Consider the following 15,638-nt stretch of genomic DNA (forward strand, 5'->3'; position numbering starts at 1 on the left):
ACCCTCCCCTAGAGGCAGAGGGGGAGGTTATAATGGAGGGTGCCGCTCTTGCGGCAGAGGGGGTCCACAACACCAGGGTGATAGAGAAGTTTTCTGTGATCAGCCCTTTCATCACCCCTGAAGGGTTGCCCAACTGTCCATCTCTGAAGGAAATCGGGGGTCGTTTCTCACTGTACCCAAGCATCTGGCTACAAATTTCTCAAGATCGATGGGTACAAAATATAATTTCCAGAGGTTACCTCATTCCTTTTGTTTCTGATCCTGATACAAATCAGTCTTTACCAGATGTACCATCCAATCAGATAGAATGTGCAACATTAGGGGTTATCTTGTTGCTTCAAAAAAGAGCCATCCAAGAAGTCCCCACAGAGCAAATAGGATCCGGAACTTACGATTCTTTTTAGTTCCAAAAAAGACCGGGGACTGGAGATCAATTCTAGATCTCACCAAGCTTAACAAGTCTGTAAAAAAATCAAAGTTCCAAATGATCACTCTGTAGTCAATTTTTACGTTTATCGGAAAAGACAATTGGATGTGCTCCGTAGATCTTCAGGACGTGTAATACCATATCAAAATGGACAGACACTCCAGAAGACACCTACGCTTTTGGCTGGGAGCCAGTCATTTTCAGTTTTGAGCACTGCCCTTTGTCCTCACTACAGCCCCCAGAGTGTTCACCAAATGTATGGCGGTGGTCACGGCTCACCTGAGACGTCAGAGATTCTAGGTGTTTCTGTACTTAGACGACTGGCTCCTCAACACTACCACCAAGCACCAACTAATCAGAGCCAGGGATGAGACTCTATCCTTGTGCGCCAGATTAGGAATTCCAGTAAATCTAAAAAAATCCACCTTATCTCCATCACAGCATATTGTCTTCTTAGGATCAGACCTAGACTCAACCACCATGACAGCAAAACTGACACCAGAAAGGATAGAATCATTGCACAACCAAGTCATATTCTTGCGACCAAAGACAAAGTACAGACCAGGATAGTTCTTCATTTTCTAGGTACTATAGTGTCCACCATTCTTTTAGTTCCCCTAGCCCATCTACACATGAGAGTGCTTCAGTGGCTACTATTTGCCCAGTGGTCAATGCAGGATCTACCCTAGTTCCATCAAATACTCATTACAAATTTCTCCAAGAAGGATCTAACATGGTGGTTACATACAGATCAGCTTTATCTAGGATGTCCCTTTGTTCTCCCTCAACAAAATGCAGTCTTGATCACAGACACTTCCCAAAAAGGGTGGGGGAGGCATTATCTGGGAATGATGGTCCAAGGTATCTGGCAGGATCACGAGAACCACTTGCACATAAATGTTCTGGAGATGAGAGCAGTGCTATATGCGTTGCAAGCACTTCACAGTTCTCTTCTCACCGGGATAATTGCAATTCAAATAGACAACATGTCAGTAGTATGGTACATAAACAAGCAATGGGGAACCAAGTCTTACCCACTTTGTCGAGTGGCACAAAGAGTATGGAAATGGGCGATGGACTCTCAATGTTTTCTGGTAGCAACGGACATTCCGGGGAAATCCAATGTGATAGCAAACAAACTGAGTTGAGCAATTCTGATGCCACACGAGTGGTCCCTGAAAACAGAAGCTACAGAAGAGATTTTCCACACATGGGGCCACCCTTGCTGTGATCTGTTCGCCACATACATGAAAACCAAATGCAGCAACTACTTTGCCCTTATTCCCCATCTGGGGATGTCACCCAGGGACGCTCTGGTCCACAATTGGCCTCCAGGATTTCTTTATGCTTTTCCACCCTTTCCCCTCATACCCAATGTGATTCAGAAAGCAAAACTGTTGAAGAATACCTTGATCCTCATTGCTCCTTACTGGCCTCGCCAAGTCTGGTTCCTCTTCCTGTGGTGTTATCTCTTGGAGGAACCATGGATTCTGGAAACATTTCTGGACCTCCTGATTCACCAGTCAGGTCAGTTCCATCCTACCATCCAAACCCAGAAATTGACAGCATGGCTGCTCCAGTTCCAAGAATAGCCAGGTGTATATCCCTTTCTCCTACTGTAAAACACATCCTCATTTCTTCCCACAAACCTTCCACCAAAAAATGATACTCCAGCAAATGGAAAAGGTTTTCCATTTGGGCGTCAAAACAAGGCATAAATCCCTACTCAACTCCCATAGAGTCTATTCTGTCCTTCCTCACATCAATTTTTCAAGAAAGAGCTGCAGCTGCTACCATTAGAGTTCAGTTGGCTGCCATCTCAAATTATCATTTTGGTAAAATGGGAAACTCTATTATGTCCCACTGTTTATGTAAAACCTTTTTGAAAGGAGTCCTCCTTCTCAGGTCTCCAATCAGGCAACCTCAGTAGCCCTGGGACTTAAACTTAGTTCTGACCTCTTTGATTTCACCACCATTTGAACCGGCTTCTTCATCTGACTTGAAATTGTTGTCTTGGAAGACATTGTTCTTAGTAGCTATAACATCTGCTAGGAGGGTTTCAGAACTGCAAGCTCTGACCATTTGACCTCCATATATTATTTTTTATAAGGACAGAGTTTCTTTAAGAACTAATCCTTCTTTCTCCCTAAGGTATGCTCAGAACATAATCTAAACACAACTATTGAATTACCAGTATTCTTCCCCAATTATAGTAATAAATCAGAATACAGACTGCATCAACTAGATGTCCATAGAATTCTCTGATATTACCTGCACAGGACTAAAGATTTCAGGAAATCGGATCAATTGTTTGTTTCCTTCTCAGAGAAAAACAAAGGCTTGCCCATTTCCAAAGCAACTTTGTCTAAATGGCTTTCAGACTGCATTTCATTTGCTTACAAAAGTGCTGGGAAACAATTACCTGCTAAGGTAAGAGGCCATTCAACTAGAACAGTATCAGCTTCATATGCCTTCAAATCCAAATTTCCAATTGATACTATTTGGCAGCAGCTACATGGGCAAGACCTCATACTTTTGCAACTCATTATAAATTAGATTTGGCCTCCCGGGACAGGTCATCCTTTGGCTCCACTGTGCTAAACAGTCTCTTTGCTTGAGCCACCCGGGAAAAAGGTGCTGGGGATGTTGTCCAATCCAGCAAGAATTACGGCGAGATAGGACTACATAACATCGAGAAGTTATGTATTTACCATAATGTTCCATGTTTGTAGTGTATCTCACCTACATTCTTGCGTCCCACCCTCCTTCCCCCTTCCTGTATCCTGGATGAACTGGTGGACTATCCACTTTGCTGTCTGACCTTGTTATAGTTGTCTGTCCATATGCCATGGATAGTAAAACAAAATCCTTTTTGTTTATATGTACATAGTTATTGATAGAATAATCACTATTATGTATTTAGTTACTTTTTTGCAAACAAGATCTGGAGAATTGCTGTGGTGCACCATGGGATAGGGGATAGCCTCAAGCCAGTAAAAGCTCTTAAGCTTTAGTATCGGCTAAGTCGGAGCTGAGGTTTGGCTCTGAACTCATCCAGTAAGAATGTAAGCGAGATGGACTACAAACATGGAACATTATGGTAAGTGCATAACTTCTCGTTCTTGGGGATTTCAGCATTGACTGGAACACTTGCTCTTGTGAAACCCCCACAACCCACATAAACTTCTATGAATTTAGTCAAATCATGACCTCCCCCACCAGGACAGGAAAACCCACTAACAAGCAAAGTACCCTAGACTGGATATTCATCAATGCCCATCTTCAATTCTATAAATCAGGCACTTTGCCTGATGACCTAAGTGACCACTATCTCACCTATGTAATCAAGTTCAAGAAGAACGCTCCTACCAACCCACCTATAGAACATTAAGAAACAACAAGAATTTTATTCTCACAAAGTTTCAAAATGAGCTTAAGGCATGCAACTGGTCAGTACTAAAAAGTCTCCCTCTAGATGAAGTAGTAGCATACTTTAACACCAAATTCCTTGCTGTTCTTAACTCCCATGTTCCCAGCTGCTCTATTAGAACCAAAGTTAATATTGCACCATGGCTTTCTGAAGATACCAATCCCAAAATTTCACTCAGAAACAATGTATGGACCACCTACCGAAAAACAAAAGCCCCACTTGATCAACTAAGATTCAGACAGCTAAGGAATGACACCAAAAAATCCATAACCTTAGACAAAAAGAGCTGCTACTGCTATTGACTGCAAAAACACAAAAACAAACCTCAAAAGTTCTGGGTAGGAATAAACAAACTACTCCACCCAGGCCAAACCGCCACTCCACCCCCCCCCCCTCAGCTTCCCAACAGAAATCCCCAGTAGACATTGCTAATAACTTGAACTTCTTCACAGAGACTATTCAGTCTCTAGCCAGCCAACTGTCTCCCAATGGCTCTAATCCTAATGCAGCCATACCCAGCACCCAAACATACTTCACCTTCCAACCTGTTCCTACTCAACTTATTCATGCCCTACTTAAGAAACTAAGACCCACCACCCTGGCTGTCAACCTCCTCCCAGCAGACTATCTGCAAAAGCCTGCTGACACCATAGCATTCCCCATCTCAATCTTGATCAACAGAGCTATATCTGAAGCTATTGTACCCATCATATGGAAAATCTCCTGTGTCATACCTCTCCATAAAGGAGGCAGTTCCACTAAACTGTCAAACTTTGGACCCATAGCTATTCTGTCACCTCTAACTAAAATCATGGAGAAGTGTGTACACATACAGCTCATGGACTGCCTCACACAGAACAAGCTATTGTCCAACTTTCAGCATGGCTTTAAGCCACACCAGAGTACTACTTCTGCCCTCCTGTCTTTCTCTAACATCATTAACCACAACTGCAATAATAACAAACCATCTTCAGCACTCTTTCTAGATCTATGCAATGCTTTTGACATGGTTGACCACAAAATGCTTATAAATAGCTTGAAGGCCTTCTCCTTAAACAACCGTGCCCTCCAATGGTTTCAATCCTACCTGCAGGGCAGATAACAGGCAGTCCTATGGCAGGACAAGCTATCATCTCGTCTACCCATCACATTAGGAGTTCCCCAGGGCTTGATACTAAGACCCCTTCTTTTCTCCATCTTTATCAACGACCTTCATTCAGTCATCCCAGATGCTACCTGCATTCAATATGCAGATGACTGCACCTTGATTTGTTCTGACACCTCACCAGTTACTCTATTCACATTAACCCAAAATACCTTCATTACAGTGGAAATATGGCTTTCCAATCAACATCTAATTCTAAACCCCAACAAAACTAAGCTGCTCCTCTTCTCCCCCACAGCAGGACCCCCCCCTGCCATCCTTCAGCATAACCACTAACAATGGCACTATCATCTCCCCAGAAGCCCAAACTAAATTACTGGGTGTAATAATTGATAACAACCTGAAGTTTGATGGACATATCAATCAAACTATCAAAACCATTAATAAAAAACTTGGCTCTCTTTACAGAATCAAACCTTTCCTTACCCCACTTGCTAGAACTGCAGTTGCCCATTCCCATCTGCTATCAACTCTTCTCTACGCCTCACCTCTATTCTCCAACTTAAACAAAACACATCTTAATAAACTATCATCCTGCTATAACCACATTGCCAGATTTGCTACTGGCATAGCCTACTGGACACACCACTGTCACAACCTAAATCACCTAGGATGGCTTGTACTGCCTAGCCTATTGCAGTTCAACCAGCTAATAGTGGCATATAAAGTCCTTTACCAACCAGAAAATACACCTGCACTAAAAATATCATCAGTCCCTACACCAGCACCTGGCCACTGCACTCATCCACTAGACTCCTAGTTCAAACATACAGATCCAACTATTCAGCTGGGGACTCTGTTTGCCAACTCTGTTGGAAAAACATGGAACAGACTCCTAGCTGACTTGACCCTAGAACCCTCACTAACTCGATTCAGAAACTAACTCAAGAAATACTTCAAAACTCATTGGTTATGTCCTTGCACTAACCCCGAATAGCGACCTCTCTATTACTTGGGTGCCTTACCTTCAATGGCTTCTAACTTTTTTCTACACACCATTTCAGGAAGGTTTCAATTGTATAACTCCTGCTCAGTGTGTCTTAAACCTGAATGTAGTGCTATGTATGTATAACTTTGAAAATAATGTTATGTTTTGTAAAGTGTTTTATAATAAGTTAGTACTATATGTACTAAATGCTGGTATTGCTTATGACAAGTAATCTGCTTGAAACTAGCATTCATTAAATGTTTAATGTGTATTATTATCTTGGAGCTTTTCTCCCTGGGCCTCCGCTGAAAATGGACATATATCCAGTCGGACTATCCCGGTCAACAAATGTAAAATAAATAAAAATCATATTAATATTCACAAATGACATAGAATTATTTACAGAATTCCAGGTAGCCGGGCTGGCAGCCTCACAAAGAACATAGACCAAAACTAAATGCTAAGAAATATGTATATATGTGATATATGTCCAGCAATCATGACTCCACTTGAAATAACACATTGACAACACACCCCGAAAATGAATCCAGTAGTTAGAGATCTGGGATCATGTGTCAACAGTGATTGGACATTTGATCACCACAAATCTACTTTTCAAGGAAGTCCTTTTTCATTACATAACTTATATCCAAAGGCATTGTGTCAGAGTCCAGGGGTGTAATCTTTCCACTGTAATCAGCACTCATGAGGCCGATCATTGAGTATAATGCACTTATCCGTAAGTACCTGTCCAAACATTTTTGATAACTGAAATGGCTGCAGTGCTTTTGAACTAAAAAAAATAAGGGTGTAAATCATAAAAACTATGCACATCATCTCAAAGCTTTGTCTGTCTTCTTAGTATCATACATGCTGAGAGGTGACCTCTGCTTCACGTATAAAGCCTCAATAGACCTTACTGCTAAATGTATTACACATTTGCAAGTTCAATGATATCATAAACACGCACTCAAGGGATCTCAGTCTCCTTTGCAAAATAAATAGAACATGTTGGAGTGATTGGTATGTATCACAGAAAATAACACTTCTACGGAACTATCTTCCATTTCACATAAAGCACTTCTACTCTGTTTGGATGACTGAATGGGTAAGTGCAAATTTACCCATGGTTTAGCAGCCCTGTCCCTTATTGATTGGGGAAATGTCAATCTCCCTACATATCCTTTTTCATCCCATCCCTGGGCTATTTGTATGTCAAAAATTCATCCTTCCATCCATCCACAACCCCAATTTTGCACATGGGATTGGGGTGTCACTTCAAAAGTGACAATCATCTAGACCCAAGGTTTACACCTTTGGGCAGCATGCCCTGCCTCAAAATACATAAAGGCTAAAAACTTCCATGGGAATATAAGTCTAGGCTTTTTAAGATCCTCACAGCTCAATAGTATGGGAAGTAGTTACAGACCTGTGAACCTGTACATCTAGCAAGAAAGGGTGACTTCAGCATTTGAAGAGGTTCATTAGCTATTACTGGATTCAGAAGAAAACTCATATTCAAAATGTATGCATTCAGAGTTGTGTGTGAAAAACTTAGTATGTGAAAATCAGTTTTTTATTTTGTATTTAAGATTGATAGCAAGAGTTCATCTGCATGAAATACACATTTGAAAGGCTGTTTTGAGACATGTGGAAAACTATAAATGATGACTTTGCACTTAAATTTCTAAAATATTGTCTAGGATTCAGAAAGATTATCTCCACCTGCACAAATTGGACAACGCAGGTTGAATCTCTGATTCAGAGATACAGAAAATCTACAGAGGGAAATACCATTTTACCATCATTACCATGCCTTTGAATAGAACACTTCAATGTCAGACCTAATTCACTAATTTTGCCTTGGGGAGAGAACATGGTTAATTAGCATTATCATCTTTTCCACATGTAGCTTTCTCAGTGATGTCTATGCATTTTGGTAGCATGGGCACCCCACCACACACATAAACACAAACACATATACAAACACACACACACACACACACACACACACACACACACACACACACACACACACACACACACACACACACACATATCTATAGCTCCCACATGATCACTCAAAATCACAGAAATACTGGGTCACACACCTGCATGTATGCTACAACACACAGAAACACACAGACAGATACAGAGCTGGCAACCTGCCAACTGCCTATAGTGTGACTAATCAGGTAGATACATGAATGCAGAAAAACACAGAGTACACACACACACACACACACGCACACATATGCGTACACACACACACACACACACACACACACACACACACACACACACACACGCACACACACAGAGACACACATGCACACACACACACACACACACACACACACACACACACACACACACACACACACACACACACACACATCACACATGGTTCTGTTGTACTTATCTATGCCACAGCTATTCTCATAGGAGACATTGTTTACTTTTACCTAGATTAAAATTTTTACCTGGGGGAGAGAACATAGTTAATTAGCATTATCATCTTCTGCAGATAAACACATTAGCATGTAGCTTTCCCAGTGAAACCATTTTCCAGCCGAATGGTCTCAGAAGAAAGATTTACTACAATGATGAAACCTTGTGAGATAAGGCTTCTACATCATGGTAAACCTTTCTGAATTCTATGGGCTGATAGATATAATTTCATTAAGGACAAAATGAGATGAGAAACAGCTTAACAACTAAATTAAAAACTGGATTAAAACAAGTGTATATCAGTTCTATTATTTTAATGTGCATGACTATTATTATATTTTGTATAGAAATATTAAAATGCTGTGCCATCCATGGTTGACACAGCTTTGAAATAAATTGACACTTAGCTTGTTTCTTCCTAAACTCTGTTTCAGTTTCTATGGTTCTTTCAAAGTTAAGTCTGCAACATTCTTGACAGATCAGATTCCAGCTGAGAATATGTATTCTTTTTTCACTTTTTTCTCTGCACAGTGAAAGTATTAGTATTTTTGTTGCTGTCATACTGCTGAGCATGGTTACTGAAATGTGGAATGATTGAATCAGTGACATGGTTGTGTATATTTTTGCTATTTTGCCTTGGTTATGTTGAATGAATTTAACCCATTCTTGTAACCATAAATACAATGTTTTATTTGAGTTATTTTATGAAACATTTGTGAATATTTAAACATAAACATTAGACTGGGTATTAATCACTAAACGGGAAAACTGTCAGATCATTATTGGCGTTCAGTAGAAAAGACAAGTAAGACATATGCAAAGATATATATAATAAATCTTAAAGAAATCACAAAATGGGTCATTTATATTGTAATGTTTTTCTTTTCATTTTATTCTTTTGTATAGCACCACAGCAAGTTAAAGAAATAAAATCAATTTTCCTAACCAAAAATGAAGTTCTTATTACATGTGAAAGAGGTGAAATTAATGGCCCAAAGAATGACTTCATTTTGGAAGAAAAATCACTGCTGAAAAATAGCATGACAAATATGACTCACTGCTTCTTTCATCTTTCTAATCTTCATTATCTATCAACATATAACATTGAGGTAATGTATCTGTCTTTATTTGATTTAGTATAGTGTTGTTTTTATTATTATTGTTCTCAGTGATCAGTTCTTAACATAGTATTATTATCACAGTAGTTAACAGGATGAATCTATTTTTCATCTAAACAGGGAAAGTTTATACAATATCACTCTAAACTCCTCCCTTCATATATGGAAAACAAAAGTGATAATTATATTTTTTATCAGACTGCTTCCTTAAAGGCTACACTATGCATACAGGGAGTCACAGGGGATCATAGTTCATGAATTGCTTCTGTAAGAAGATACAGAGTTCTGACATATTTGTTTTGTCGATATATATGACTCATACAGTTAATTAGAGCTGGAGCAAGAGGTTGGCAGAATATTCTCTAGAAAGGGATTGTACTAATGTACAGATATTGGTTGTCCCTCCAATTCTCTCACCATGCATGAGATTGACGTATCAGCCATGGAGCACAAAAATACCAGCAATGGGTAGCATCTGCTCCACTCTAACACAGCACCCACTACATCATTCTGTCTCTGACATATGTCACAAGTCCCCTTTACTCAAATAACAACTGATGGCATATGACTGATATTCCCTACCAAACTTAGTAACCAATGAATTACTCCCCTACCTCCATTACTTTCTGGCAGAGATTAGACATTCAGTTCTGCTCACTCATTCTGTTTGTTCTCCACACAATCATTACTACTGGAAACAAATTCTCTCTTCCATGGCAACCATTCTAACTGCAAATTCAGTATCTTATCTATCTTTCTTTTGCAGGATTAATATGTTGCATAATCTCTTATGAATCCATGTAGCAACCTAACTTCCCTGGCTGTTTGGTAAGGCATATGAGATGTGACGTGTTTCCCAGCCAGCCTCTGCCTCATGTCAGCAGACAGATTCTAACCACATCATTGTGTCAGGTGACTTAATCTTGCAGTTTCCCTACCTTAGCTGGTCATGAGAAATCAAAATTTCTCTCTCTCTCTCTTTCTCTCTGTCTCTCTCTCTCTTCAGCCATTATTCCTGCCCTCCACCTCACCCTATCAAGTTGGCTACCTTGCATGCTGGTGACCTGTTCAACCACTATTTCCCTGTCCCCCCTCTGTCAAATTTTCATCACTCTCTCACCTCATCTCCAACACTGCTACTCCTTATAAGAGTTCAAGTAGCCCCAACCATTCACACTTTCCAAATTAGTGTACTTCTCAATCTTAAATGGAATAATGCCTTCATAATCACTCTGCAGCTAGCATATTATACTATATTTTATTATCAACCACTTCCCCCCTTTCTAATATTTTCATAGTTAAGCTTCCTCTTATTTTCATTATTTTAATTGCTAGAATTCGCATGTAATATTGCAGTATCTTTTGCTATGTTATATCTTCCTTTGCTACTCTATTTCCAACAATTGTTCAACACTGTATATATTTATGTAAACTGTGATGTGTATATAAGCTGTTACCTATATTTTGTATTCCTTCTGGTATTGTGTAGATGTATTTTATGTATATGTCAAAACTGGTGTTAAATGTGACGTTTTTCTCCCCAGTCCTGTGCTGAAAAAAGATTTTATCCCAGGCTGACTTCCTCAATAAACAAAGAAAAATATATAAATGTCGTTAGCATGCACATATCTGCACCTCATTCTGCATTATTTTTTGTGTGGCACACCAGTCTCCAAAGAGGTACTGTAATGAGGTGCATAATGACTCAGTTTAAAAACTGCAAGTCCTTGATATTGTGTCAAATATCAACAACAGATGACTACAACAGCACCACCTTAGAATATCTTTTCATACCACCTCCTATAGCTCAGCTAGTCACTCTGTTTTGGCCCATTTACATGGTTCTTCATTGTTGTCCTGGTTTGTCATGAGGTCCAGCCATTGTCTTTCATTGTTTGTTCTAGTTTTTGTACCTGCTCTTTAAACCTAAATAATCTTGCTAATGGTACTGTCAGATTGCACAATGGGCTAAGTAAGGCTGTGAGATGTAGTTCCTGTAGAACAAAGTTTGATTCTCTCAGCCCCTATTTCCCTGCTGTGTGAACTTGAGCAAGACATTAAATTAGACATGGCTGCCAAGTCATCCTTGAGAATGAACTGTGTGTCCATTGGGCCTATCTGAATAACAAATGGTATTTTTATCACTGGTATCCCATGTATGATTATTCCTGCACATCCTTTTGTTACGCTCATACCTCTCAAATTCTTTGCTCAAGAATTCTGGACAAAGCCAAGATTGATGAGGGGCTAAAGGCCCAAAAATTAGGCACAGTCTTTACATATTACTCAAATTAATTTCAAAAGTTATATTGAACAATGGGCTTGGTATCAGTATGCATTTTCTGAAGAACAAGAAGCATGAAATGCTAATTTCTGTCATTACTTACCAACTGTAATCCTCAGTGATTTACCAGGACATCAAAAAGTTATGAGGGACATTGCAAAAATGTAAGTCGAAATCATGAATCTTGTGCAAAATCAAGGATAGTTGAAAGGTATGGTTATGGTGAGATAAAGACTTGCCTTCAAACACAGTATTCCTTTTAGCTTGCTCAAAAAAGGGTAGTCTGTAAAAAAATATATTGTTTTTGATGTGAAAATAATTTGCTTCTGTGTAATCTAAAGCTGGAGTTGGGATATAACAGATATTAAAGTAAAGCAGAGCATAAAGCAACAGACATTGACTGGAAACATCTGCTGCATTGATTTTAAAAGGGAGGTTTATAATCCAAAAAATAAGTCATCGTACATTGAAAATTTTATCGAGAATAAGTGAATGTGTGGCATATCCTTGTATTTCATTACTTGATACTGTAAGCAAGCAAAAAGGTGGGAGATTTGTACAGAAATTACCTTAACATGTGACAGCACAAACTTATTTGACTTATATGTGTCCATTATTTAGGCATCAAAGATTCAAATAGTCATACCTCTCAAATGTACTGATGATCACTACATGCCCGCAGTTTAGCACCATATGTTTGTAGTGAAAAATCATTAAACAGAGAATTTAGAAAGTAATGATACACATTGCAGTTTCTGACTTCACAACCCTCATAAGATCATTCACAATAAAGTTGGTACATTTGTTTTCAAACACCCTTATTGAATTTTCACTTCTGACATAGGCAAATTTACATTCATATAAAAGTAATCACACTATAATTAACATGACAAACATTGTACTTCACATATACTATTATATATCATATAAACTAAGGAAAATTACATTAATTATTCAATTCCGACCTTTTTTAAACAAGAAACATCTTTATTAAACCATCACTTACTACACAGGCAATCATACATTTATATAAATTAAAACAAACCACACCAACACAATCCTAGTTGCAAGCGTTTTACATCACAAACTATACTGATACACTCCCAGTTACAAAATCACTTATAATCTACCCAGTCTTTTTCAGTCAAACATTACATAGCTCATTTAAGTCCTGCCACCTTTTAAACCTCATTCCTCCCTTATATGTATTGTTCCCTCAATTCACATTTTTCCTGTGTAGTTTGTGCCTACTTTTTTCTAAACATCTCAATATCAGTTGTTTTATCTCTGTTACTATATTCATTACTTCCAGTATAGTTGGTTTAGATTTTGATTTCCATTTTCTAGTAATTGCATTTTTGGCAGCTACTATTATTAGACACAGCAAGGCCTTACCATGCCTAGTCAATTGCAATTCTGTATCATAGCTCAGAAAAATAATCTCCCTTATCAGTCCAATCTGCCCACCCAGCATCTCCGATTGTGCATCCCGCAGGGAATCCTTGGGAAATGTTGATGTTATCAACTGTCTAACATTCCAAGTCCAATATAAGTCAAAGGTACCATTACCAGTTTATACACCACAAATGCAGATATACTAAGCACTAAGTCAGCTATGTAACCAGAGCATCAGACTCAAAGCTTATGTATGCCTGAATCCAAAAGACAGAAAACAGGGATATTGTACAGTTATCATCATTTGCACAGGGTGTTGTGTGGGGAGGCAGGAAGCCTAGGCTGGCACCAAAAGTCAGTTGAGTGTGTGTGAGTAAGAAAGAAAAGCAGACAGACATTTGGATAAACCAGTAAATGGCCAGTGAAACAAAATGAGTTTTAAGCTGCACAGCTGGACCATGTAACTATTCTGTATGTGTCTGTGGGGTTTTGGTGTGTGAGTGTTTGCATGAGCACAGTCAAGCTCTGTGTTAGCTCTACATCTTGATATGTCAGACAGGTGTGAGCCATGCATGGTAGAGGTGGCAGTTCATAGTTTTCCTCTATGAACATGAGAACTGGTTCTGCCAGCAGTTGCACTGTCATGTCCATGCCCATGGTCAGATGCACTGCTGCTATCTGAACATAACTGATGTCTGCTGGATGAGCTCCCTTCATGGGGATGCCCAGATCCATGACACCATGGCTTGCCATGTCTGGGCATGGACAGCTCATCCATGGACAGAGCAGTGGAAGTACTGCCACTATGAGATCATGATCAGGCACAGCCATGTTGGCTAACAGCAGATGATGTGGCTGAGTTATGCCCATGAAATGTGTTCCCCTCTGAGTCGACGTTCCATCACAGACCACGCTCATTCCACAACAGATATCCCTCATTCCATCACAGACACCCCATGTTCCAATGTGTCATTCATCCAATTCATTCATTTGGCAACACTGGGGAGGTAGTCACACATATAAGTCAGAGACCAGCAAAAAATGCACATAAAAGAGATGTAGTCCAATTAATCACCACCACAGCTGCTATAATCCACAAAAGTTTTTTATTAACACAGTTATTGAGTGCTTTCATCTCATTAAAGAGAGACTTCATCAGAATAACAAAGAAGGCAATAAAAAGGCAGTTTAAATACTAACATCAATTGAAATTCCACCAATGAAATGTTAAATATAATTCAAAACCTTCACACATCAATTAATTAAAAAGGCCTGGATATGATCACCACAAAGCACCTTCTTGCAGCATGTAAGGTTCAATATATTTAACCAAACTTTTTTTTTAAAAACACACATACCTTGTAGTTTGTTATATTTTATCTGCTTTTTCATGTAACATAGGAACAATAGAAATTGCATCATTCAAGCCTGGCGGGAACATTGCGGCTAAGCTAAGCTGCCATTCTGTTTCTTTTTTCTTTAAATTATTTTTTCAGTCTCTCCCCCTGCCATCCAATTTAATAATTTCCACTATCCCAAATAAAAAATGATCAAAGTTGGAACAAGTCTGAAAATGTTTATACAATGCGCTATTCTATTTCCCATTTTTGATATAGTTTACATGTTCATATATTCTACAGCTTAAGGGACGTTCGGTCTTACCTACATAAAAGTAAAAACATGTGGCACAAACACGTAAATAGACCACATTGCTAGTCTTACAATTACCCTTTTTAAAGTAAACTCTGCTATGCATTCTGTTGTTTAGGGTAATTATTTTTTCCTTAAAAATAAAGGGGCATTGACTGCAAGCTCCACAAGGCCTTGTACTAGCATCTGTTGTACTAGAACGTTTATGTTCCAGGGGCTTCTTAAAGTTTTCTCCTGTACTATTTACAAATTTTGGTTCTTTACCCACCTTATCATAGACATCTTTATTTACCCTAAATATGTTCCAATTGGAACTCAAGACACTGGATATGGATATATCATATTTTAATGAATGCTTGCAACTTAAAACTGTTCCACAAGGTTTAAGAATGTTTCTCCTTGTCTAAAGTTAAACAACAAACTGAGTTAGATATATATGGGCAGAAGAATGTATACTGAGGGGAATTATAATAATCAGCAAAAAATGTATGTTGTTGTTACTTATGATTTGTTAACTAAACAGGTTGAAAAGATCATAAAATATTATTGGGGTTTCCTTTACAGATTTAGAGTTTCATGGTAGGTTATGTAGGTACCCTACATTATCCTACCGTAGGGGTAGAAGCATTAAAGGCATGATAGTACATAGTAAGTTTGTAGTTCCTAAAAAGAAGTGAATAGAGGATTAGTCATAATGGGCAGATTCCTATGCGGTAACTGCATTATTTGTAGATTTGTGGTTAGAACTTTTGATAAAACTAATAATATACACTTTCAGGGAAGTGGAAGA

At 38.8% G+C, this 15,638-nt stretch overlaps 1 protein-coding gene across 1 annotated transcript in view; it reads left to right on the forward strand.

Moving 5' to 3' along the window:
- Positions 1–15,638, forward strand: part of LOC122814280 (receptor-type tyrosine-protein phosphatase C-like) — a 1,011,948-nt gene that overhangs the window by 509,707 nt on the left and 486,603 nt on the right. The window contains exon 7 of the mRNA XM_044086871.1: positions 9,308–9,510. Within this exon, the coding sequence (XP_043942806.1) occupies positions 9,308–9,510 (203 nt within the window). The remainder of the gene's footprint in view (positions 1–9,307; positions 9,511–15,638) is intronic.

This window comes from Protopterus annectens, chromosome 10.part0 (assembly GCF_019279795.1).
Source record: "Protopterus annectens isolate FY-2018-M chromosome 10.part0, PAN1.0, whole genome shotgun sequence".
Taxonomy (NCBI): domain Eukaryota; kingdom Metazoa; phylum Chordata; order Ceratodontiformes; family Protopteridae; genus Protopterus; species Protopterus annectens.